The sequence below is a fragment of the Hyaena hyaena genome, unplaced genomic scaffold (genome assembly GCF_003009895.1).
Source record: "Hyaena hyaena isolate Hyena2069 unplaced genomic scaffold, ASM300989v1 scaffold_279, whole genome shotgun sequence".
NCBI lineage: Eukaryota > Metazoa > Chordata > Mammalia > Carnivora > Hyaenidae > Hyaena > Hyaena hyaena.
Window position 1 is genome coordinate 1,752,419 of NW_024080910.1, and position 25,981 is coordinate 1,778,399.

Sequence of the window (25,981 nt, forward strand, 5' to 3'; positions counted from 1 at the left end):
AAAAAAATAAAACCAACAAAGCAGGAACAGACCTATGAACACAGAGAACAACCTTTGGTTGCTAGAGGGCAGGGGGTAGATGGGTGAAAGGGAGTGGGAGCTACAGGCTTCTAGTTTTGGAATAAGTCACAGGAATGACAGGTACAGAACAGGGAATACAGTCAGTCAGTGGTATTGCAATAGCGTTGTATGGTGACAGATGGTGGCTACCGTTGTGGAGAGCATAGCACAATGTGTAGACTTGTCCAGTCACTATGTTGCACACCTGAAACTAATGTAAGACTATGTTAACTATACTTCAATTAAAAAAAATTAAAAACAACAAACAGACAGACATTGGGGAAAGATTTCTAGGCAGAGAGAACCACCGGAATGTCTGAAACATTCTAAAAAGTCCTACGTAAATTTGAAAAGCCTGGGCTTTTTCATAAATATTGGAGGCTCTCCTGTAACTGAAGTTCTCTCTTTTCTACTAAGCTTCTTTGACTACTCAAATCCTAGTGACCTCCTGCTTCCCTGGACTTCTATAGCAGAATTTAACTGGCAACTAAATACTGTTTTGTCTTGGTGGTGGGGCGAGTCACATTTCCTCGACTGGACTGTAAACTTAAGAATAAGCATCATACTTCATGCGATTTCCTCCACTAACTCCCCACCTCTACTCTATATACCCTGGCGTTGAACATATTTTGGAGTCTTAATATATTTGGTTAATCAAAAACGTATATGCAAAATTGTTTGCAATTTTAAGTCTTTAATGAAAAAGGTTTCCTTGTCTAGATTCTCTGGGTATGATATGGAATCACTCTTAGGATTAATAATAATCACTATTATTTCAATTTGCAATTGTACGCACTCACCCCTACGTATACAAAAGCTTACTTAAAAGGAGAAAAACAACAGATGAGGAGATATATTAAAAGGCTTTATTCACAATAGAGAAATTTTACAAATATAGTTTTTAAAAATTATGTGTCAATCTATTATGTTTCCCATAACATTAGAGATTTATATAAAGTTGGAAATGGCAGAATAGACTTATGTACAAATTAAAAACAATCAATGGAAAGAATGGGTACTACATATGATGGAGTCATGACAAACATCATTGAGTTTTGTAAATTTCCATACAACTTATATGCAGAAACAGAAAATTAAGTGCTATTTTAATTATTCACCTTTCGGGATGTGAATACATATGTAAACTTAACTGCACAGTTTTGCTGAAGATGACAGTGTCTACCTAAGGACTTCAGTTGTTTAAAATAATTAACACAAAAAACAACTTTAATTAAATTACATCACCATAATAATAACCTCTTATCTTGTTTACATTTTTGGTGTTTTGGGGACTTATGTTAAAAAATCCAACTTCTAGAATTGAAAAACTTTGTTCTTGCCAATGGCAGAGCAAAATGTAGTACAATCATCTTGCCTATTTATATCAGGTTACAAAAGGTACCTTATAGTGCAGTGTGTACACATGACCTGATTTTAATATCCTCTCTGCTGCAGAAATGGATATCAGCTTTGTGCTCTTTCAAATCAAATTGAAAATCAAAGAAAATAAATGAATTTAAGTTGCAAGTCCAAGGCCATTCATGTGAACATTATCATCTAAATATGTATGGCCCAATTTTTGCAATAATCCTTCACACTTTGCTTTGAAGTCCTGGGAAAAAAAGGATTCTCAACTATCCATTCATTTCATAAGGTGAGCTGAAGATATGAGTGGAAAGAATTATTCTGGGTCACAGGAACTCATTAACATGGCAATAATGATGCACTAAAGGATCTTTTTCATTTACTAACTTTATTAACTTATTCTTTGACATAAACCAATGTACAGTACTGAAAAAAGAGCAGGTCACACAGGTGGTCCTTTCAGACAAAGGAAATCTTGAAACACTTTCAAAGGCTGAAACAGCTAAAACAATGGAGTCTACTGAGATCTAAGAAAATAATTAAAAAACATCATGCTGAACCATAAGAAATTACAGCTATAGGTCAGTTTTTAAACTACAAGTGCACCAATTTCATATGGTTCAGCCTAATTCATGAGGTTGTACTCACCTATCTGACCACTCCAGGTGGAAATGCAGGTGCTCAAAGTCTCTGTTCTTCAGTATATGCAAAATCATATTAACCCTTTCATGGGAAATATGACAAAGGGTGCCATTAAATTTACTCTTGGGAAAGCCACTCGTATCTCAAAGTAATGCTTATTTAATGAAGATTCATATGATTATTTTGATCTGCTATAGGACTATGGGGAATAAGGAATGTCCATTCCTACATATTGTTTTTAAGCTGGGATCTCTATGTTGAATTTGACCAGACAAAAGGTACTATATTCTTATTTGGCCTAAAAGTTTATTAGATTTTCTTCAATTGACCAAGAATAGACACATTAGTAAAGCTTCTTTCAGAGTTAAACCCTGCTTTCGTAAACTGAAATGATAACTTACTACATTTGAGAAAGGGCCTTTTTCAAATATGAAAAATTTGAACCAAATGTAATGCTTTTTTTTTTAATAACAAGGGAAAAAAATCTTAAAGATGAAATACAAACTAAACACCACGTGAAATACTCACCCTTTTTTAGAGAGACTCAGTTAAAAGCAAACACTAATACACTAAAAGTTATGCTGTTTCCTTTCAAAAAATAAAATTCAGTAATAACAGAGCTCTGAAAAACTTGAATGCTCAACTCATTGTGTGGTAGGGAATTGAAGAAATTAACCAGGACATGATCCAGAAATGACACAGGGCATTTAAAGTAAAATTTGAGAACTAATTCACAAATTAGGAAACACTAATATAATTAACTAACAAAAATATACCGTGGTTCCAGTGAAATGAGGTCAACATGAGATGATCCTTTTGGGATGACATTCTAATTTGAATTACAATGTGAGTGAAGTATTTTAGAAGACATTCTATCAAATAATGATAGACCCGCATAAAGAAGCTGTCCGTCACAGTTATAAGATCTGTCTCTGGTGGATAGACAAACCAGATTAACATAAAATTGAAAAGGAAAAAGCTTTTTTAATATTTAATTTATTATTATGGCTTTTTGCAACATGGCAAAACATTACAGCTTAAAGCAGACATCATCTCCTCATAGAGGAGGAAAAAGTTTTGCAGTCAAATCAAAATTATAATTAAGAGGTCACTGGTATACCATTTTATTCAGTTTAATAAAAATGATACACCTTCATGAACTCCAGAGATGACTTAAAAAAAAATGTAAAAACCTATGATCCATTGACTGAATAATAAAGGACAGGATAAGGAATTTAGGTCCATCTATGCCTATGATAATAAACATAAAAGACTGCAAAACAATTTCAGAACTTAGAATAATCATCACAGACCTATTGATAAAAATTCATCAGGTGCCTGAATACCAGAAAAAGAATTATTAAGGTATGCAGTGAAGGGAATGGAGCAGTGTAAAATATAAAATGTCTTTTTATTTTTCATTGACTTCAACTTCCTTTTTATTCATAGAGAGTACAGGGAGAAGATGTGCCTCGGTATTGAAGATCCAATGTTCCAGTGGAAGTAGGTCGTCATCAGAAAAAATTAGGTACAAATACCTGGAGAGAGAAATGTGAGTGTATGAGACCCGAGAGACTGTGTCAGGCACTGAAAGCATAAACACACAGCAAAAACCACATCAATGTCCTCATCATCTTATGGAGAATCACGGACAACCGTCAAGTATTGCAAAACCCTGAGGCAATATAGTCACTAATGTGGAATAGAGAGCTGCTTTGTGTTTGGGTATTAGTGTGTGAAAACCCACAAGCAGCCCCAAGTCATTGAACTCCTGTAACAACTGGAGACATAATTGCAATTATTGCCGGGTATGCAGGATGGCATTTGGCAGCAGTCGGACTTGGTACTATTTGAATGTGTTTGTGATGAAGACATCAACAAAGAAGATCTGACCAGCTACCTCTGCCACTTTTAGAATACATTTTACTTACTTTAGTGTCTCCGCCAGGAAGAAACTCTGCTGCACATCGTCGTAACTCTCATGCCTGAGGTAAACATCTCTTAGGCCTGAATAGCCTCCGTTTACTCTGCAGTGATTTTCCAGGGCCTATATTACAAGGAAGAGGGGAAAAAAATGGTCACATTTCAATAAATTACAACCAATTTTTATTATAAAATTGCCAAATTCAAATAAAATAAGGATTCAAATTGAATGATGCATTGGAAGAGTTTTAGGTGACAATTTAAAAAGCCACAAGATGTAAATGTATATAAAGTATGAAAAGTTATAGGGCACATGGACAATATATCTCACTTAATTTGAAACACTTCTACATTTAATTTTGAGATAATTTTTCAGTGATTTATGGTTTGGTTCCAGACCACTACAATGAGTGAATATTGCGATTAAGTGAATCAAGTGAATTTCTTGGTTTCCCAGTGCATATAAAAGTTATGTTTATACTATAGTCTGTTAAGTGTGCAGTAGCATTATGTCTAAAAACAGTGTACATACCTTAATTAAATAAATACTCTGTTGCTAAAAATGCTAAACATCATCTGAGTGTTCAGTGAGCTGTAAAGTTTTTGCTGGTGGAGGGTCTTGCCTTCATGTTGATGGCTGCTGACTGATCAGGCTGGTGGCAGTCGAAGTCTGGGGTGGCTGTGGCAAATGCTTAAAATAAGACAATAATGAAGTCTGCCTCATCAGTTGACAGTTTCTTTCATAAATGATTCCTCTGCAGCACGCAATGCTGTTTGATAACATTTACTCACAGCAGAACTTCTTTCAAAATTGGAGTCAGTTCTCTCAAATCCTGCTGCTGCTCTATCAACTAAGCTTATGTAATATTCTAGATCCTCTGTGGTCATTTCAATAATAGTCACCAGGATAGATTCCATCTCGAGAAAGTACTTTCTTTGCTCATCTGTAAAGAGCAACTCCTCATCCGTTCAAGTTTTATCATGAGATTTGGCAATTGGGTCATATCTTCAGGCTCTGCTTCTAATTCTAGTTCTCCAGATATTTCTTTCTTTTTTTTTTTTTAATGTTTTATTTATTTCTGAGAGAGAGAGAGGCAGTGTGAGCAGGGGAGGGTCAGAGAGAGAGAGAGAGACGCAGAATCAGAAGCAGGCTCCTGGCTCTGAGCTAGCTGTCAGCACAGAGCCCAATGTGGGGGTCGAACCCACTAACCATGAGATCATGACCTGAGCCGAAGTCGGCCGCTTAACTGACTGAGCCACCCAGGCGCCCCTCTCCAGATATTTCTATCAGAAGTGCAGTTACTTCTTCCACTGAAGTCTTTAACTCCTCAAAGTCATCCATGAGGGTTGGAACCAACTTCTTTCAAGTTCCTATTAATGTTGATATTTTGACCTCTTCCGTAAATGACGAATATTCTTAATGGCCTCTAGAATGGTGAATCTTTTCCAGAAGACTTTCAATTTACTTTGCCCAGATCCAGAGGAATCACTATCTATGGCAGCTTTAGCCTTATTAAATGTATTTGTTAAATGCTTAAAGTCAAATGCTCCTTGATCCATGAGCCACAGAATGGATGCTGTGTTAGCAAGCACGAAAACATTAATCATATTGTATGTCTTTATCACAGCTCTTGGGCTATCAGGTACATTGTCAATAAGCAGTAATATTTTGAAAGGAATCTCTTTTTTCTGAGCTGTTGGTCTCAACATTGGGCTTAAAATATTTAGTGAACCATCTTGTAAACAGATGAGCTATTATCCAGGCTTTGTTGTTCCATTTTAGAGCGGCAGAGTAGATGTAGCCTAATTCTTAAGGGCCCTAGGATTTTTGAAATGATAAGTGAGCACTGGCTTCAATTTCAAGTTACCAGTTGCATTAGCCTCTAACAAAAGAGTCAGGTTGTCCTTTGAAGATTTAAGCCAGGCTGCTTCTCCTCTCCAGCTATGAAAGTCTTAGTAGGCATTTCTTCCAACAGAAGGCTATTCCATCTACACTGAAAATCTGTTGTGTAGTGTAGTCACCTTCATTAATGATCTGGGCTGGATCTTCTGGAGAACTTGCTACAGCTTCTACATCAGCACTTGCTCCTTTACCTTGCCCTTTGATGGTATGGAGACAGCTTCTTTCCTTAAACGTCACAAACCAATCTCTGCCAGCTCCCATGTCATCTTCTGCAGATTCCACCCCTCTCAGCCTTCACATAATTGAGGAGAGTTAGGACTTTGCTCTGGATTAGGCTTTGGCTTAAGAATGTTGTGGCTGGTTTGATCTTCTATCCAGACCACTAAACTTACTCCCATCAACATTTCACTTTCTTATCATCCATGTGTTCACTGAAGTAGCACTTTTAATCCTTCAAGAACTTTTCCTTTGCACTCACAATGTGGCTGTTTGGCACGAGAGGCCTTCCTCACTAACCCTAATCATGTCTAGCTTTTGATTTAAATGGAAAGATGTGTGACTCTTCTTTTCATCTGAACACCTAGAGGTCATCATAGGGCTATTAATTGGCCTAATTCCAGTACTGTCATTATCTCAGGAAATAGGGAGGCCTGAGGAGGGGGAGGGTGGGGGGATGGCTAGTTGGTGGTGCAATCAGAACACACATTTGTCGATAAACCTCTGTCTTATAAGGGCGCAGTCTGTAGCATGCCAAAACAATTACAACAATAATATCAAAGATCACTGATTATATGGTCACCATAACAAATATAATCACAATGAAAAAGTTTTAAATACTGTGAGAATTAATGTGACACAGAGACATGAAGCAAAGAGCAAATGCTGTTGCAAAAAATTCACCGATTGCTTGACACAGGGTAGCCACAAACCTTCAATTTGTAAACAAACAAACAAAAAACAAAACAATATCTGCATAGCACAATAAAGCAACGCACAATAAAATGCGGCATGCTTATAGTTGTACTTGTTCCCTAAACCTAATACTCTCTGGATCTTACAGAAAGTTTGCTGACCCCTGATCTAGAGAGACTGTTAATGTCAATTGAGATTATAAACCCAATAACTTAGAAAGTATACTGGACCAAAAACAGCTGCTACTACACTCATAACATCTTATTTTATAAAAACTGATTGTGGAGTACTAATTCATAACATTGGTACAGATATAAAAGAAGGAAATGCAAAGCACTGAAAAAATGTAGCTGATACCTATTTCTAAAAAAAAATTTTTTTTTGGCCTGTGATGGAAGAAAATAGAATGAATCCATTTCTTAACTGTCTGGAGAGAAATGATGCTACATTTCTGAAGTTCTCTGACTATAAGAAGTATTGGGAAAAGAGATGGGCTGGGCAATGTGGGAATGAAAATTTAGGTAACAATCTAACACAATTTACAGGCTACATGAATAAAGAAAATATCTCATGATTTGGTACTTTTTAAAAGCCACTGGGAAAATAAGATCAACTTTAAAAAAGGCTTTGATTATATTCTCTGTTGCAGACAAACAGGCCAAGCAGAGAAAGCCTGTGGAAAGGAACTTTCAGGTCCTTTTATTTTTTTTCCTTTCTTCCTTTTTTGACAGAAGTTCTTTTTGATTAAAAAGTCAAATACCAGATACATTGGAGTAGACCAGAGATTATTTGTAAGAAAAAACAAAACAAAACAGGATTTGGAAGAAATGGACAAGCTGGTTTTTACGGAACACATTTAAATCTACTTTCAGACATTTCCTAAAAAAGATTTTAACAATGAAACCTCCCCCCCACCCAAGTTCTTTGGTGAAGCTAATGAGAGGAGCAGGCATGAGAAACTGCTACTCCTCTCTCCCATAGAAATTTCTGGAAGTTCCTTCTTTCATTATAGGGAAAGAGTTGTTCTGTGGGGTAGACAATGCCCAATCTTTTTTCTTCTTTTCAGTTCACCCTCATTCTTCTTCTTACTCAGTCCTAATGTGGTATGCCATAATGGTCCAGAGAACATTCTAAAATCTTAGAAGAGGGGGCCAAATCCCAGCCCTAGACTCCCTGTGACTTCAGATGTTTCTGGACTCAGACAGTGTTCCTTTGCTCAGCAGGGGGTTGTTGTGAGAATAAAACAAGATGAAGACACACTTAGCATAGTGACAGGGACCTATCAGAGCCTTTTAGCAAATTAAAGACAAAAAAAAGCAACTGCCAGAGGCTTTTTTTTTTTTTTAATTTTCAAAAAATGAAAAACCTTCATGTCAAGTCTAAACTTTGAAACTTTCGGAATATGAAGGTGGGGATAAGCAGCCCTCCTGGGCACCCGCAACAGGTCCTAGTTTTACAGTATCTCAACAGTGGAAGCGGTCACGTACTTATGCTGCACGGTCTGATTAGAACATCATTTTACTGCAATCTGTTTTTGGGACTCTCAGACTCTAGACACAGGGATCACCTCAATTTTATGTAGACGTTTATATTATTAGTGACCATATGTGGCTGGGATGTGCTAATAGCAGAGGAAAGAAACACAGGAACGTGTATAGAGTTACTGGAAGTCTAAACAAAGGATGAAGGACAACCCCGACACCAAGTGACTGTACCTTTTTAGTGGGGAGTAAGGTAAGAGGATAGGGAGCAGCATGAGTTAAAATTATAAGTCAGAAAGATAAAGAAAAGCATTCTCTTATCTTAAGGTTAAACAGGTTAGATAAATAGCTGATCCATGGAGATTTCTTAGAGTGGATCCCAGGAAACAATGCTAATAATAAAGCTGAAGAGTTGAGTTTGGTCTGAGCTCAATGGTAGAACCCAGCAAAACAGACATATCAAAGAGTCTGAAAACAGGGATCAAGCCTGCAAAGGCAGAAGAAAGGACTGGGAAGACAATATGGAAAAGGTCAGATTTAGGAGACCAGAAAAAAATGTCTGTGCAAAAAAAGAAGAAATGTAAAATCCCTATATAAGGCGTATCTGCTACTGTGGACCAGAGGAGGCTTCATATAATCTATACATATATTTATAGACACTGTCAAATCTATATTTACCAACACACATATGAATGTATATGTATAATTCATAGTAGAGCTTTATCAGAATATTATACATACTTAATTGGGAGGAATTTAATAAAGTTTTCATGACCTTATCGAGCAAAAGCAAAAGAACTCTCAGGTAAATGTTATTTCTGCTACGTAGATCCACAAATGCATGAACATCTGTGATTACTGGATTGTTGGCAATTTATAGAGAAGTTTCTAGTGCTGTACGCTAGATTATATAATCTCATATCTTGTTCGACATTATTATTGTGTTTGAGTTTACCACTCAGGAATTTGGTTAAGACATGGAAAGCAGGTTTACTGACTGCATCAGTGAAAGAAGGCTAGAAAGGGAGAATTTCGTTTGAAGATCGGAGGGCTGACAAAAACTTTACAAAAAGCAAGTATGGGTGAAAACAGGTAGAGAACAAAAGAGATTTCACAACAGTAGCTATGTAGTAGCTAATACCATTCGACCACAATTTCAGTGTAAGCCACGGATTTCACAGTCTACTAAAAGAACTAGTTGGACCGTATAGGCTGTGGGAAGTGATCCTCAGAAGAGAGGTTACTGAGTCACACAGCTCAGCCCTGAGAGACCGCACATATTATGAGGAGGTGGATGGAGGGAAATGATGACTGAGGATGGAAGAGTTGGCAGAACATGCTGTCTTCAGATAACTGAGGAGCTGAAATGTAGAAGAGAGAAAGGATTTTTCCTCAGGACTCCCAGAACACAAAACACTGTAAATTCTGGTTTCAGAAGGAGTCATTTTCTAACACTTTCAGACATTAAACAATGGAATGAATTACTATATTAATAACATACTCCTTTTGCTACAAAGTCCTTGATGAGGAAGCCATTTGGCAAAGATGAAGACAGGTCTTTTCTTTGAGTGGAAGGCTAGACTAGGTGCTTTTGAAGATATACTCCTATAGTTTAGTTTGGCTTCCCCTAAAACCAGAGCATGAGACAAGGGTTGGATGCAAGAAGTTTTTAGGGGATGAATGGGGAAAGTGAACAGGGCAAGGGAGAAGAGGCAGTGAAATGTGTCAGTGAAATATGGTGAGTGGGTTACAGCTGGGGGCCATGAGGGCTGCCTCTTACCGGAAACCATCTGAAGAACCATGCAGAATGCATCTGAGTTATTCTTCAAAGAGGGAAGACTGACATAGTTGTCCATCAACTCTGAGTCTCACTGCTTCAGAGTTGCCAGTGGGGACTTAAACTCTCCCGCTTCGCAGACCACAGCCAGCTGCCCGTGTCAGAGCAGCTGAGATACACCAGGCAGCCCCCAGTGATGCTGCCCGCTGTAGCTGCAGCTGAAACAAAGGAGGGATGGGGGCTGTGACACAAGGGAAAAAGTGCCACCACACCATCTAAGTCTGTGATTTTGTGCTTGAAAAAAGGCAAGTGCGCCACTGCTCCTCTGTCCCCACCACGCCTCAAGTTCAAGCAGCAGCACTAGTGGCAAAAAACAAGGGCAGGCTTGGGAGTACACCTGTGTTGCGGCACAGGGAAACAATCTTTATTTTTTTATTAAAATATTTTTTTAATGCTTGTTTTTGAGAGAGAGAGAGAGAGAGAGAGAGGAAGTGGGGGAAGGGCAGAGAGAGGAGACACAAAATCCGAAGTGGGCTCCAGGCTCTGAGCTGTCAGCACAGAGCCTCAAGCGGGGCTCAAGCCCACAAACCATGAGAACATGACCTGAGCTGAAGTTGGAAACTTAATCAACTGAGCCACCCAGATAAAAATCCTAACATCTGAAACCAATTTATTACCCCACAAACACACACACCCCTGAAGAACCAAGCAAACCAAATCGCCTCATCCACATGGCAACAGCACTTCACTTATTTCCGTTTTTGTATCAGTTCCCAGCCACATGCTTTTCACACTTTACCATCTCTAAAATTGGCATGTCATAATTTAATCGGTAGTGTTGTACTCTCTTAGTGGTACATAAAATAATGCTGTTATCAAACACCCTTATCAGTTAGGGTGTTTTACATTTAATGCGACACATTATTCCTGATTATTTTCAATTAAAACTGATATTTGCAAGGTGACTATTAGCCTTAATTCTTTTGCTGGACTGTTGATAACCAAAATAATTTCTTATCAGCCAAGCTTAGATGAACCTCTATTTCAATACAGTTTTTCAGAGGAAAACAACACACATTTAAATAAGGTAGAATTACCACTGACTAAACATACTTAGAAAACTTTGCAAGAAAAAAAATGAAAAAAAGGGGCTTAAAGAATTGTTATTACTTAAAATGATTAATGACCAGTGATAAGACACACTCTACATGAAGTGGGTAATAAGCAAGATTCATCAATCGCTTGCTAAGATATTAGTTAATAATTTATACAAGGCAATATATTCATTTTAAATTTCCTGAGAGAAGTTCTTTTATTTTTTTAAAGTCTGTTTGTTTGTATATATAGAGAGAAAATGGGGGAGAGACAGAGAGAGAGAGAGACAGAGAGAGAGAAGAGGGAGAGAGAGAGTCCCAAGCAGGCTCCCTGCAGTCAGCACAGAGTCCAACAGGGGGCTCAATCTCATGAATGTTGAAATCATGACCTGAGCCAAAATCAAGAGCTGGGCACTTATCCGGCTGAGCCACCCAGGTGCCATGACAGAAGTGATTTCTAACGGTTAGTTTTTAAAGACAGCTAACTTTGTAACACAGTGTTAAAGAGTAAGAGAGTGTAATTCAAGCTTTGGTTTGTTCTTATCGCTTGGGTGTCCCACCACAACTCCTTCCAGAATAATAGCTCTTAAAATTAGACACTGTTTGATGCATGTTCTGGAGGGCACGTCCACGGGCACCAGCACACAATGTTCACTAGCTTAGTTTAGGAAGGTCATAAGCCATATTCAGCAGAAGAGACCCAACGGGTGACAAAGACAATTAAAACAGTGTATGGGACAGATGGAAAGTTTACAGATATTCAAAGAAACCTGAGATCGGTGAACAAATATTGTCACAGAAAGTAGTTTTAGAGGTTCTTTCTAAAAGTTAGAACTAAGTAGCTAATTTATTCTGTGAAAGAATTTCAATCTAAAATGGAACTGGAGAGAGGCAAACCATGAGAGACTCTTGAATGCTGACAAAAACTGAGGACTGATGGATGTGGGGGGGAGGAGGGATGGGCATGGAGGAGGGCACTTGTGGGGATGAGCACTGGGTGTTATGTGGAAACTAATTTGACAATAAACTATTTGTAAAAAAAAAATAAATAAATAAAAAATAAAAAAATAGAAAAAAAATAAAAAAAAATAAAATGGAACTGGAAGATAAAAAATGGACAATCTTATGCATGTGCCCTCAGGAAAACAAAACTTGAGGATGGAGAGACTGACTTCCTATAAATGCTGAATTTACAGAAAACTGATAATACTGGAATGATAGGGAGTTGGTCAGGGAGTGCCTTATATCAACTTTGGGAAGTTTTACTTACAATTTTCAGAGGAATAAGCAAGAAATGAGCCAGGCCAGGCTGGTCTCACAGACAGCTAAATTGAACTCTATTTGTAGGACTGGACTGGTTTTGTCTGCACAGGAAATTTTCAAAGCTGGTCTCCATTTGTTTTTTATCTTAATAGACTCTAACTGAATTCTCTCTTCTTTACATTCTCTGTCCATAAATACAGCCTACCTCAAACCTTCAACTGACTTACCTGTAGCTTGCTACATTTTGTGTGTCCCAAATTGCAATTCCTCTGCTATTCCCAAATAAACTTTTTTTTAAATATAATTTTGAGTTTGCCTCAATTTACTGCTTTATTTAGGGTGAAACTCTAAGTACAAGCATATATTTTCATTTCAATGCCCAAACAACAACAACAACAACAACAACAAAACCCAAAGAGCAGCTTCTTGAAACAGACAACAGGCAGGGGTGATTGTCCCCAAGTTGTTTATAAGTCTTTGTGGAATTAAACAATCATCATTTCTATGCCTGTGGGAACTTCATTTCATAATATGCCTTTCTACATATCTCTTCCAATATCACAAAATGGATGTTAATATCACTGTCACCTGGAGCAAAGCTGAAGCCAGGGATATAGGATGACAACTGACAACACTCATTCTTAAATTGGGAGAAAGTCTGATTAAAGCTTTAAAAACCATAGAAAAGTTAACATGCTAGATTGATAGAAATCATTGAACATTTTTTTACTGGGACATTTATGAACAAGAAATGTAAGCAGATTAAAATATCACCTCTACGGCTTCCCAGGCCCACTTTCTGTACTTTGGATCATGAGTCAGTCGCCACATGTACATGTAAGTCTCAACAACCTCTGGCCGCAGGATGTAGTATTTTTCATTTTGCCTTGTAGCAATGGCTTCAACACCGCCATCGAATCTGAAAGCTTCTGGTCCCAGCTTCATAACTAAAGAGCATGCACAGTGACAAGGGTTATTGCTTTGGACACTGCTTAGTTCTATAACTTAAATGAAACTAGAAAGTACATTACAACATTCAAGAGAGATGCCAAAACAATAATTTTAAGAAATGGTTATAAACATCACATAATAAACCATGTTCAACATGCTTTTAGAATATAATCATCTAAGACTCTTTTTTAGAAAATGGCAATGATCTTTTATTTTCTTTCATTTAACCATTTACTGAATGCCTCCAGGTAAATACAAGGCACTACAATAGTTATTGTAATCCTTATTAGTTATCTGGAAAACTAATTCTAAGTCATTATGTCATAAATTATGTCATTTAATCTTTCTGCTTTAGAATCCTATTTTATAAGAAGGGGTCCAGACTCTATTTCATGGAGATATTGAGAAGATTAATAATAGTTTATAAAATACTAAGTTTCTTTTGCAGCTGGGAGATTCTTACCCAAATCATTTACCTAAAGCAGGGTCAATAAATTAGACTGGCTTAACCTTTATGGACTCAAATTTTGTTCCTTGGTAAACTGAGAGTAGATATTTTTATGTAGAAAAGCGGTACTCCTTTGATGTAAAAAAATATAAATTCCTTTAAAATATTAATCATGAGCTTCTAGTTTCATGAGGCACAGTGGACATTCTTTTGATGGCAGCACAATGACAATGTTCCTTACGAATGAAATGAAAGCATGTGGGAATAGATGGAAAACGAAGAATAACATGTACTCACATGTGCGATTGTAAGATTCATAACAGGTTCGGGCAATTTCAGCCCCAAGTTGAAGGTAGTGTTGGTTCAGGCCTGTGGGAGCATCATCTGCCCCAAGTGCAAACATGCCTCCAGCAAAGCAGGTCAGGTGGCCCATCTTGTGTTCCAGGAGGCCCCCTTTCCACTCTGCGATGTAAGTCAGCCCCCTACTAGACTTGCGGATCAAGTGAGTCTCAATTGCCTGAAAATAATAATTATTTTCAACATTTTAAAATCTCCTCTCAAATTTATACTAAAACACTCTCAACACTAAGAGAGAAAAAGGACATAACTTCACTCATGGTTTGACTTTGGTGCTATAAATCTGATTCAACCTGAAATTTTATGCTATTTCTTTCTGTATCTTCCTCTAGTGTATGCCTTATTAGTTTGGATAGTTAGAATTATCACTGTTGGGCCAGCCCAGTTGGTTTTGCCTGAGTCCATGACCAAACACTTGTAGTCCTCATACAACAAAAGGTGTCTGCTCTTCTAAGATAGGCCACTGGCATAGATGTCATGCTTAATGCATTTCCACTTTCACAATGGAGAAACAGCACAAAGCACAGGGCCTAGGGCAGATGAAGAACAGTGTATTTGTGTATAAAATCAGGCTGGTTGTATTACCTTTTCTTTTGCTCTTAGGCGCAGAAGGTGGCAAAACTGAGTGGGAAAGATGTGCTGTTCTTCAGTTTGCTTGGCCTCAAATTTCAGCTCTGACGTTTACTATCTGTGAATTTGGTGGGTAATTTGCTTACTGTATCCCCAAATCTCAGTATCCTTATCCATAAAATGAGAACATTTTCAGTAGTATCTACTGAGAAAAGTCACCAACATTTAGTTTATGAAGCAGTCAGTACTGTCCCTAGCACTTGATAAAGTTCATTTATCATCCTCATTCACATTTCCATTGCGGTAACATTTGAATTAAATTCCTCCCTAATAATTCTATTAAAAAGCACATTAGTGTACAATGAAAAAAAAAGACACATGAAAAGATGCTCATCATCACTTATCATCAAGGAAATGCCAATCATTACCATGATGAGATACCACCTCACACCTGCCAGAATGGCTAAGCTTAGCAACACAAGAAACAACAGGTATTGGTGAGGACGTGGAGAAAAAGGAATGCTCACACATTGTTGGTGGGAATGCAAACTGGTGCAGCTGTGATGGAAAACAGTATGAGGTTTCTCAGGTAATAACGGAACTACCATACAATCCAGCAGTCACACTAGTAGGGATTTATCCAAAGAATACAAGAACATTGATTCAAAGGGATACATGCACTCCTATATTTACAGAAGCATTATTTACAATAGCCAAGATATGGAAGCAGCCCAAGGGTCCATTGATTGATGAATGGATAAAGAAGATGTGGCAATAATAGAATAGTATTTAGCCATAAAAACAAATGAAATCTTGCCATTTGCAATGACATAGATGGAGCTAGAGAGTATAATGCTAAGCGAAATAGGTCCGTCAGAGAAAGACAAATACCAGATGATATCACTCATATACGGAATTTAAAAAACAAAACAAACAAGTACGGGAAAAAATAAACAAATCATGAAACAAACTCTTAATTATAGAGAACAAACTGATGGTGACCAGAGGGGAGGTGGAGGGGGGGATAGGTGAAATAGGTGATTGGGATCGAGGGCACCTGTGATGAGTACAAGGTGATATATGGGAGTGTTGAATAGTTATACAGCTGAAACAAATATAACACAATGTACGGACTAACAAATTAAAATAAAAACTGAAAAAAAAGGAATAAAGATCTGTAAATTGGGGGGAAATGATGTTTACAAAAATGATCTATAAAATATCTTTTATTTCTGCCACAGGATTGTTATTTTATTCAAATAGAAAGAAAACATAAAATAAGCCTCATATTTTAAAAAGCAAAAGTGAAATAAAACTTTTGGAATCATTATCTTCCAAGTACTGTAAAAGGAATTTTTTTTCCCTCCCAATTACTTCATAGAAGAAAAGGAGCTAAGAAGTATATCTATACCTGTTACACTATTATTTTTAAAAAGAGAGTGTTTTAGGAAGCACATGTGGGAATAATACACACAGATGAAACTTTTGATTGAGAAGAATGAATGGAAGTAAATATACAGACAGATAAAACCTTTCCTACCTTTACTAGAAATAAATACATGAAACCAAAATGGTAAGAAATAAATGAACATACTACTGTGCTCATTAACTGTGGTTAGCTAGTTTTATTAATGGTCTAGTTATATTAACATTTCACTCTTATTCATGCAACTGAACATCTTAACTATTTACACTTCTCATAGCACAAACTGCGGTAAAGTTCTTCAAACAGATTCTTGTTCATCACCTAAGAAATTATTCTTTCTACATGGCAAAAGTCATAGCTTTGGAGCATGGATTAGTGAAACATTATAACCCTGTTACAGATCCTGAATAAAGCACTAGATTCTTTTTTTGGCATGACCAAGCTGACCAAGCTGCTACCTCTTAAAATAAACTACAATGAAGTTCCAAGACTTTGAAAGCAATGTTTGTGTGACAGTGGGAAAATGTAAATAAATATAAAAGAGGAAAAAATTGTCTTTAGTGGCTCTAAAAAAAAAAACCATGTCAAATCTACACAGGAAAAAAGAATATTACATATGTTGTGATTTCCGCCTTCCATATTTGAAGAGAATTAGTTTGATGAAACCTTTAGAAACTTAAATGTCTAATGCATCATGGGCCCAGCTACCATTCACTCCAGTGGCCCTATGGTAGAATGAACACCTACCACTGTGCATTCTTAGTGTGTTCTCCAGAAAAGAACCTAACAGCCAGCTGAAAGCGCAAAGTATTTTGTTATTCAAACAACCAAAGGAAACAGACCATGCTGGAATTCAATGCTTTCCAAAATCCAATGGAGGCTAAAACCGAAGAACTATATCCCCAGTAACTCAACTGTCCAAAACAATAACGTAAAGGATCTTCTCTCTCCTTAATAATAATGCTTTTTTAAACTACAGCTTAGCAGAAAGAAACTTTGCTATATAAGACATAACTACTTCTCAAAATCAGAAATGTAATTTTTCTCACTTTGCTTTCTAAGTTGAAAATACAATGGACGGGAAATGTTTTTTTACTATTAAGAGAAACAGGGAAGATTTTACTTTGTTTGTTCTTAATGGATTTTCCTGTCCATGATTTATCTAAATACAAAGTGTGGGTATAGTCTAGAAACTTGGGAAATATTTCAAAGCACATTTTAAAGTTACCTTTCAAGATCTTACGGGGCCTTTTTAAGACCAGAATAATTAAAATATCTGCCAGGATAGTGATGGAAAAAATGACACACTGGAAACCATAGAGTATGGAGAATACTTGAATACTTAAAACCTGAAACCCATAGGAATGACAGAAAACAAACCTGGAAGAGGCCATGTGAACCCTATCTTACTTAACTTTTTATGTTTGTCATGCACCTTAACTGAAGGAGCACAAAACCAAAGCCAATCTACTAAGGCATTCTCGTTCCTGTATGTCAAGTAGTAGAGTCATATCGACTGTACTTAGTGATGCTTCTTACTGACCTTGGGAGGGAACCACAGTAATATTCAATCTGGACAACCAGAGCAAAGTAAGTTGCATTTGTATTTCAATGAATAAACTGAACTATGTCTAAATTACCCAAACCTCCTTCTCAGGGAGACTCGATTTAGAACAGTGGCTACATTACTGGAATTATAAACTTCCACTTTTCTCCCCTATGAATTAATATTATTGATTATAAAAAAGCTTCTAAGTAGTCAATAAAAAAGTCATATTTCTGAGGATTTAGCCATAAATTTATAACATTATTTGAGATGCCTTGATAATAATTAATATTAAGAAAATGGGTTACCATATAAAATACTTATCAATTACAAAGTTACTCAGTTCTGCTAAAAAACTTTTTTCCTGAAAAGTTGGGTATGAGTTCAAGTATTTTATATAAAATAATATTCTTCTTTGAAAGCTTTTTATACTTTCAAATTTTATTTTCAGTTTTGATTGAAGCTTACATTTGCTTGAGGTTTCATTCACTCTTACAATGACCTCCTACAGACATTGTTAAGCAGTTTCTTTTTTTTTTCAATTTTTAAAAAATGTCTTATTTATTTTTGAGACAGAGAGAGACAGAGAATGAAAGGGGAGGGGCAGAGAGAGAGGGAGATACAGAATGAAGCAGGCTCCAAGCACTGAGCTGTCAGCACAGAGCCCAATGCGGGGCTCGAACTCACGAACGTGAGATCATGACCTGAGCCGAAGTCAGAGGCTTAACCGACTGTGCCACCCATGTGGCCCTGCCAAACAGTTTCTAACTTACTTTACTAACTTACTGCATGAAAAGAATACTTAAATGTACTATGGAAATTCTTATTCACAAATAAATCCATAGTAGTGAGGTAAAAAGAGACAAGTATTGTCACAAATTTTAGTTTGACTTTTGGTTCCACAATCAACCTTTTCCGAGGTTTAGTTCTCTGATCTGTAAAACCATGTAAATAATATTTAAACTACTGTGAGGAAACAAACACTTCATTTAAAGTATCTGCCTAACATACTACTTAGCACACAGAAGGCAACTCAACAAATATTTGTTCCCTCTCATTGCTCCTCCATTATAAAGGAACGTAGGAAACTATCAATTAGTTCAGATTTTTATTTGAGATTGCTGTCTACTTATCTCTGGAGATATGTTTATTTGAAATAGAGGTAGCCATTAGGGATGTCTGTAATCATGGGAAATTTTATTTTTTCTTCTTTCTTTCTTGATGTGTATTTATTTAATTTGATAAAGAGAGAGAGAGGGGATCTCAAGCAGGCTCTGTACTGCTAGTGTGGAGCCTGATGTGGGACTTGATCTCACAAACTGTGAGATTATCATCTGAGCCCAAATCAAGAGTTGGACACTTAACCGACTAGCCACCCAGGCACTCCTTGGGCAATTTTAACTTTGTCAATTTTCAGAATACAAATTTCGGATTTATCACTTCCCATGGTTTCGTGACTCATGTTAAAATAAAACAATTTCAACTGCCCTGTTAGAATGAAACACAAGTATGATTACTATTGTTATATTAGCAGACACTAAACTCAGCCTAACTGGAAATATTTTGTAATCCACTTGTGTGGTATTCCATTTCCCATTAAATGGTGATTAATATTCAAACTGGAAGTTATTTTAGTGGCAAAGATGATTTAAATATTGGGTTTACCTGAACAGCATCAAAATACATCTTCTTAGCTTCTAGATCTGTCTTGTCAGACATTAACCACGCCTTTAGCAAATATTCATAAAAGCTGTCTCCAAGTCCGCCAACTGATACATGATCTGCAAAGAGAGGAAAATGAATTTTAGAGTGATTCAGGCTTTAATTCAGATAATGCAGCAAAATCATATTAGTAACTAGGATGCAAAAGCCTACGTCAACTGCAACTCAATGTGACATTTAAATTCCAACAAATCTCTTGTTTTCAGAAAGATATTCTGAACCAAGCAGATGTGCTGTTAACTAATGTGATATACTCTAAATAATTACCAGGGTAGTTTTGTAAACACGAAGACAGAATATACATAATCAACCCCAATTCCCAAAATCTGTTTCTCTAGTTAAAATACCAAATTAAAATGTTTCAGTGTCTATTCAAATAAATTTCTAATTGCTTTAGCTCTCACTAACATAAAGTATGTCAGATACTATGAGTATTAACAAATCTTGAAAAGATCTGGCATATGATAAAATGAAGCTCCTCAGTCTCTTTGATTATTATTATTATTAGGTAAAATTTCTAGTGTTATCAATCTGTAAGGTCAAAATCCTTTGAGGGTGGCCGGTAACAAAGAAGACCATGCAGGAGACGTTCTTCCTAACACTGTCCCTACACTCCTCCCCGCCCCCCTGCCCGCCACTTATTATGCAAGATCTACTACATATAGTACCACAATTCTTATAGGGTAACTTATAGGCTAAGTATCCTCATTAAAAGTGAAAATAAATTAAGGCTTAGCAAGGCTAAATGAGATTGCAACACTGGTAAGTGCCACCTGACTCCACAGCCCACACATGGCTTTGCACTTGGAACTTCTTGCTTTCTACCTTGTGACTCTGAATGTATTCTTTTGCCTACTGCTTGAATACTTTAATTTTTCAAGCATATCTACCTATAAAAACAGAGATATAATCTATTTGAAATATAATTCCTAGAATTCATAGAGAATTTGAGCACTAATTAAACAGCCTTATTTTGAAAATATGCATTTTAAGTTTCATAACTCAAACCTAATTTTACATAACTATTTTTTTAAATTTTCTAAAATGTTTATTTTTGAGAGAGAGAGAGTGAAAGAGAGAGAGAGCACGAGAGCAGGGGAGGGTCAAAGAGAGAGGGAGATATAGAATCTGAAGCAGGCTCCAGGTTCTGAACTGTCAGCACAGAGTCTAACATGGGGCTCAAACTCACAAACCTTGAGATCTTGACCTAAGCCTAAGTCAGACTTAATTGACTGAGCCACCCAGGTGCCCCAACATAACTAGTTTTTAGAGTAAGGCCTTTGTTGTCTTTGTCATATAAAAGTGAATCCGATTTTACACAGCTATCGAGACAATTTTTTCCTGACACCTACCCAACAACTCCACTTGGAGCTTATGTGGGACATGATTAAACAAGTTAAAACTGAATTTATTCTCTTGTCTTTCTCAACCTTACCTTCTGCCATTGGTCCCTGTCTAAAGCGGCACCATCATCTTCCCAATTAGGCAAGTTAGACATCAGAGAGTCACTCTTCTCTTCTCTCTCTTCCTTATATCCAGTGAGCTACTGAACTCGACTAATTTCACCACCTGTACATCTCTTGAATCCATCCACTCCTTGTCTTCACAAATATGATCCTGGCCTCAGCTACCAATACCCCTGCTTCCGAGTCTTCTGTGGCCAATTATTTTATTTATTTATGTATTTATGTATGTATGTATTTATTTATTTTTTTTTTAAGTTTTATTTATTTATTTATGGGGGGGAGAGAGAGAGAGGAGAGAGAGACACGAAGACAGCGTGGGTAGAGGAGGGTCAGAGAGAGAGGGAGACACAGATTCTGAAATAGGCTCCAGGCTCTGAGCTGTCAGCACAGTGACCATGCGGAGCTCGAACCCACGAACTGTGAGAGCATGACCTGAGCTTAAGTCAAATGCTTAACCGACTGAGCCACCCAGGTGCCCCCCACCCCTTTTTTTTAATGATGTGGCCAATTATTTAGCCTTTTGTACTCCGATAGCATGCAGCTGTTTACATTTAAATTAATTAAAAGAAAAGAAAACAATTCAGTTCCTCAGCCACACTAGTGCTCAACAGCTACATGTGGTCCTTGGGTACTGTACTGCACAGGAAAGATACAGAACATTTCTATCATCACACTAAATTCTAATGGTCTTCAGTATATTCCCCCATTAATACCAGAATAACCCTTCTGACATGTGAACTGGATCATCCCTAAATGTAAGTCTTCAATGGCCAAGACTTGAATCCTGGGTCTTAGGAGACTGGGAGGCCCTGCATGGTCTCCGTCTTCCCCATATCACCATCAGTTCTGCTCTGATTGCTTTCTATCTTCTCACCGTAAGGCTCTTCTTTTGTTCCCTCAAAACCAGCAGGCTCTACTGCAGGAATTCTAAAGGCATGCTTCTCTCTGCCTCCTGTCCATTCTCTGACTCCTTTCCCTTTCAGTAGTAATTCTTATTTATACTTCGTATTTCGGATCAAATGTTGTTTCCTCAAAGATGCTTTCTTTTCCTGACTCTCACCCACTGGGTTTCCTCACCATACACTTTTTGATAACACATGTTTACTACTTGGAAATTTAATAAAATGGTGGAATTTTTTCTGTCTTCTCTACAAGATCGTGATCCAGAAGGACAGGGACAAGATCTACAATGTTGCCTGGTCTATATCAACCCCTGAAAGTAGCTTGCGTATAGTAGGTCCTCAGTAAACAATTGATGAACAAAGCAAAATTCTTGTAAGTCAATTTTAGTAAGGACTATATCCATTCAAGCTAGAAGGGTTATATTTTTAAGGGGTGAAATATGTGGTTTTTATTGCAGAATGTCTAGATCCACAGTTTTAATTGTGATGTAAAATTAGTGTTTTACAATTGTAAGGCTGAGTCTTAAAACAGCACTGTTTGAAGCGACCTTTGCAATTTCCTAAATAAATTACCACAGAAACCTCTGACATTTACAAACTAAATACACTAAGTACTATCTCATCAATAACAAGCCCTGTTGCCGTAAACATGATTGCAGGAGACAAATGCAAGTGATGCATGGTAAAGCAAATCACTGTCTGGTTACTGTCAAAATAACAAGGTCTAGATGAAGTAATAGGAAATGATGGCCGTGATCCAGACATGCCCTTCAGAGTTCAGGCACTGAGAGTTGAAAGCTAACAGCCAGAAGCAGCTTCATTTTCTTCCCCCTCAGGCTATGCTTCTATAATGGACAGAAGAAGCAAGTTTGGGCAATTGATGATTTTTAAAAAAGGAAAAAAGTTTACATAATAATGTATTTGCTTTAATTAGTTTAGGTAAATACCAGAAAATTTTCTACATTTTATTTCCTGCTTAAAATATGAGATTTTTTGTATTTGGAAAGAATCAAAATAAAGGAACATAGAGGAAAAACAAGAGCAAGCTTTTTTGATAACTTAGCATATCACTTACTAAGCTTTTCCTGATCTGGAGGACTGTTTGTGTTGGCAACAGAATTCTTTGTAAATATTTAGTGGGTGTGGGACAGAACATGCCTGATTTTATCAGCAGGAAGGGACCGCCCACTTCTAGAAAGAGCATATATGGTATTTTTATTCCCAAATGTTCTAAAGGCAATGTGTACTACGGTCGCTCAAATATTATGGTCTTCTCTATAGCAAGCAGTTTATTCTTTCCTTCCCAAGAGGAATAGTTCCTATAAAAGGATTCCTAATATTTAACGATATAAAACAAAACAAGTTGCAAAAGAATCAAGTCCAAAAGGATTAAATACTCAGTATCTTTAATTTTTAATAATTTGTATAGTTCATCTGAATCTGAACTTCTCAAAGCATTCCCCCAATGATGCAAGGGACATTATATGTATATTAATGAAAGACGAATGACAATTGTTCTGTCTATAGATACAGAGTCCCACAAATGCCTCAATAGTTGCATGATCTCTTTATATTTCAGTGACCAGGATCTGATGCTGTCTAAGCCACAACTGAGGAGCAGGGGCAACTGTTAAAGGAGAATAAATAGAACCATTATTAAAAGCAGAGACAGAAAGAAACTGAGACTGGATGCACAGTACATGAGGATTCACAAAATTCAAGTAAGCAAACACCTACTAGGTGCAAGATATAGTGTGTTGGGGTAACAAATATCACTAAGGCAAAGTCACTGGCCTCAAAAGTTCTGGTTCCTAGGAGACGAGGATGTATACAAATCATTTTGAAAAAGACAATGATAGGAAAACACCCAAAGTGTTGGGGCAGGAGAAGAAGGGTGTGAGGAGGAGGCAAGTGAGTGCTAACAAATTCCAACCAGGGTCTTGAAGAAGAAGGTCCCCCAGAAGAAAAGGCAATTGAGCTGGACCTTGGTAAAGTCAGAAGAGAAGTAAAAGGGCTGAGGAAACAGCACAAACCAAGACCTGGATATGGCCAAGCGAGCCTTGATTAAAGAATGAAGGAAAAAAAAAGTCCAGGGTATGTGTTGGTTAGAATATAAAGAAAAAGGAACCTTTATGTACTGTTAGTAGAAAAGTAAATTGGTACAGCCATATGGAAGACAGTGTATTATATAATCCACCAATCCCACTTCTGGATATATCTTCAAAGGAAATAAAATCTTGAAGAAAAAAAAAAAAGAATGAAAAAAACAAATGAGTCTCCCTGTGGCTGGAACACAGGATGGAGGTAGAGGCGGCGGAACGGACATGAGACTCATTATCCCTATTTGTCTGCCATCAGGAAATTGCCCCATGAGCAATCCAAATATAAAGGGCCTTTTTGTACCAGGAAACATGGCCAAACACACAATATATTGGTAACGTAGAAGGTGAAGCCAGACTATTCCAGTACAAGTGAATACTTTTTGTCCCTCCTCACGGTGACTTCTAAATCACAGAAAGAAAACAATCAAAGATAATTTTTCTTTTCAATTTTTAAAATCATTCATGAGAAGGATATGCTAAAACTGTCCTTTTAGAGAATCTTTTCTGGCCCTTGTACTCAGAAAGCCACTCAAATTCTATTTTATTTCAAATACTCTAATGGTCCTCAAACTTTTAGTCTCAGCACCCTTTTACACTCCTAAAATTAAGAAATACTCCAAATAACTTGTTTATGTAATTTCTATAAATACCTAACATATTGGAAACTAGATTTAAAATATTTAAATTAAAAATATTTTATTCATTTAAAATAATAATACAACCATTATATTAACAAAGTTTTTTCATAAACATGTTATATGTTACAAAAGAAAAAAAGAGTGAAAAGACTGGCACTGATTTACATTTTTTGCAAATCTTTTCAATTTTTGCTGTCCTAGAAGACACCTGGATTTTTGTATCTTCTGTATATTCAATCCACTACTATATGTCATTCTGGTGGAAATACACAAAGAAAATTCAGCCTCACACAGCTGGAAAAAGGCAAGGGTATTTTAAGAATCTTTTCAGATAAGTGTGGATATTTTTCTTTGATGTTAAAAATTTGCCAAATGGTTTTTTAAAGTTAAAAAAAATTTTAAATGTTTTTTATTTATTTTTGAGAGAGAGAGAGAGAGAGAGATAGCGTAAGCAGGGGAGGATCAGAGAGAGAGGGAGACACAGAATCTGAAGACAGACTCCAGGCTCTGAGCTGTCAGCACAGAGCCCGATGCGGGGCTCGAACCCACGAACCGTGAGATCATGACCCAAGCTGAAACCAAACGCTCAACCAACTGAGCCACCCAGGCACCCCCAAAGTTTATAAAATTTTTACAGGTTGGTTGTTAGGTGGAATTAGAAATCACATCAATGAATTTTTGTACTGTTACATTAAAATCCATTGGTCTATCTTGCACTTTGAATGGATCTTCTTTCTCACATGATTTTGTAATAGCATGTATTAGTCATTTGGAAAACGCTGGTTCACTGAATTATGCACATCTTCCAAATGCTGACACAGTTCATTATACAGTATCAAAAACCGCATTTGTTAATATGAACAACAATCTCATTCTTTAAGTATTGGCTAAAGGCATCAAGGTCATGGTGGCATATATGCACATTTCCTGAAATTCTAATTTTCTTTTAGAAACTCAAATTCTGTCATGGCACAGACACCATCAGTTTTCTTTGAAGTGACAGGCTCATTTTTGAGAACATGTCTACCAATCACCCAACTTCAAATAACCAAAGTTTGTCTTCAGTTGTTCTTTCAAGGAAAAATGGTAATGCATGAAGCAACTGATGGCTGGTTCAGCCTGCACCTTGAACAATCACACAAGTGCTTTTCTATGTGGCAAACACTATTTTCTATTATGCAGCAAAGAAGCGTACTCAATGGCTGAGATTTACCAGACTAAATAATTCTTTTCATTAGGGGGGTCTTGGTGGCTTAGTTGGTTTAGCCTCCAACTGGCAATTTCGGCTCAGGTCATGATCTCACGGTTTGTGAGTTCGAGTTCCTCATGTGCTCTGTGCTGCCAGTGAGGAGCCTGCTTGGGATTCTCGGTCTCCTACTCTCTCTGCCCCTCCTTCACTTGTGCTGTCTCCATCTCTTTCAAAATACATAAAT

At 37.0% G+C, this 25,981-nt stretch overlaps 1 protein-coding gene across 1 annotated transcript in view; it reads right to left on the bottom strand.

The window, feature by feature from the left end:
• Window positions 1-912: 912 nt before the first annotated feature.
• The window catches only part of MAN1A1 (mannosidase alpha class 1A member 1), a 167,302-nt gene continuing 142,233 nt past the window's right edge, over window positions 913-25,981 (bottom strand). The window contains exons 9-13 of the mRNA XM_039246038.1: window positions 19,384-19,499; window positions 14,117-14,336; window positions 13,195-13,367; window positions 3,999-4,114; window positions 913-3,605 (exon numbers count right to left, since the gene is read on the bottom strand). Of these exons, the coding sequence (XP_039101969.1) occupies window positions 3,479-3,605; window positions 3,999-4,114; window positions 13,195-13,367; window positions 14,117-14,336; window positions 19,384-19,499 (752 nt within the window). The 3' untranslated portion in view covers window positions 913-3,478. The remainder of the gene's footprint in view (window positions 3,606-3,998; window positions 4,115-13,194; window positions 13,368-14,116; window positions 14,337-19,383; window positions 19,500-25,981) is intronic.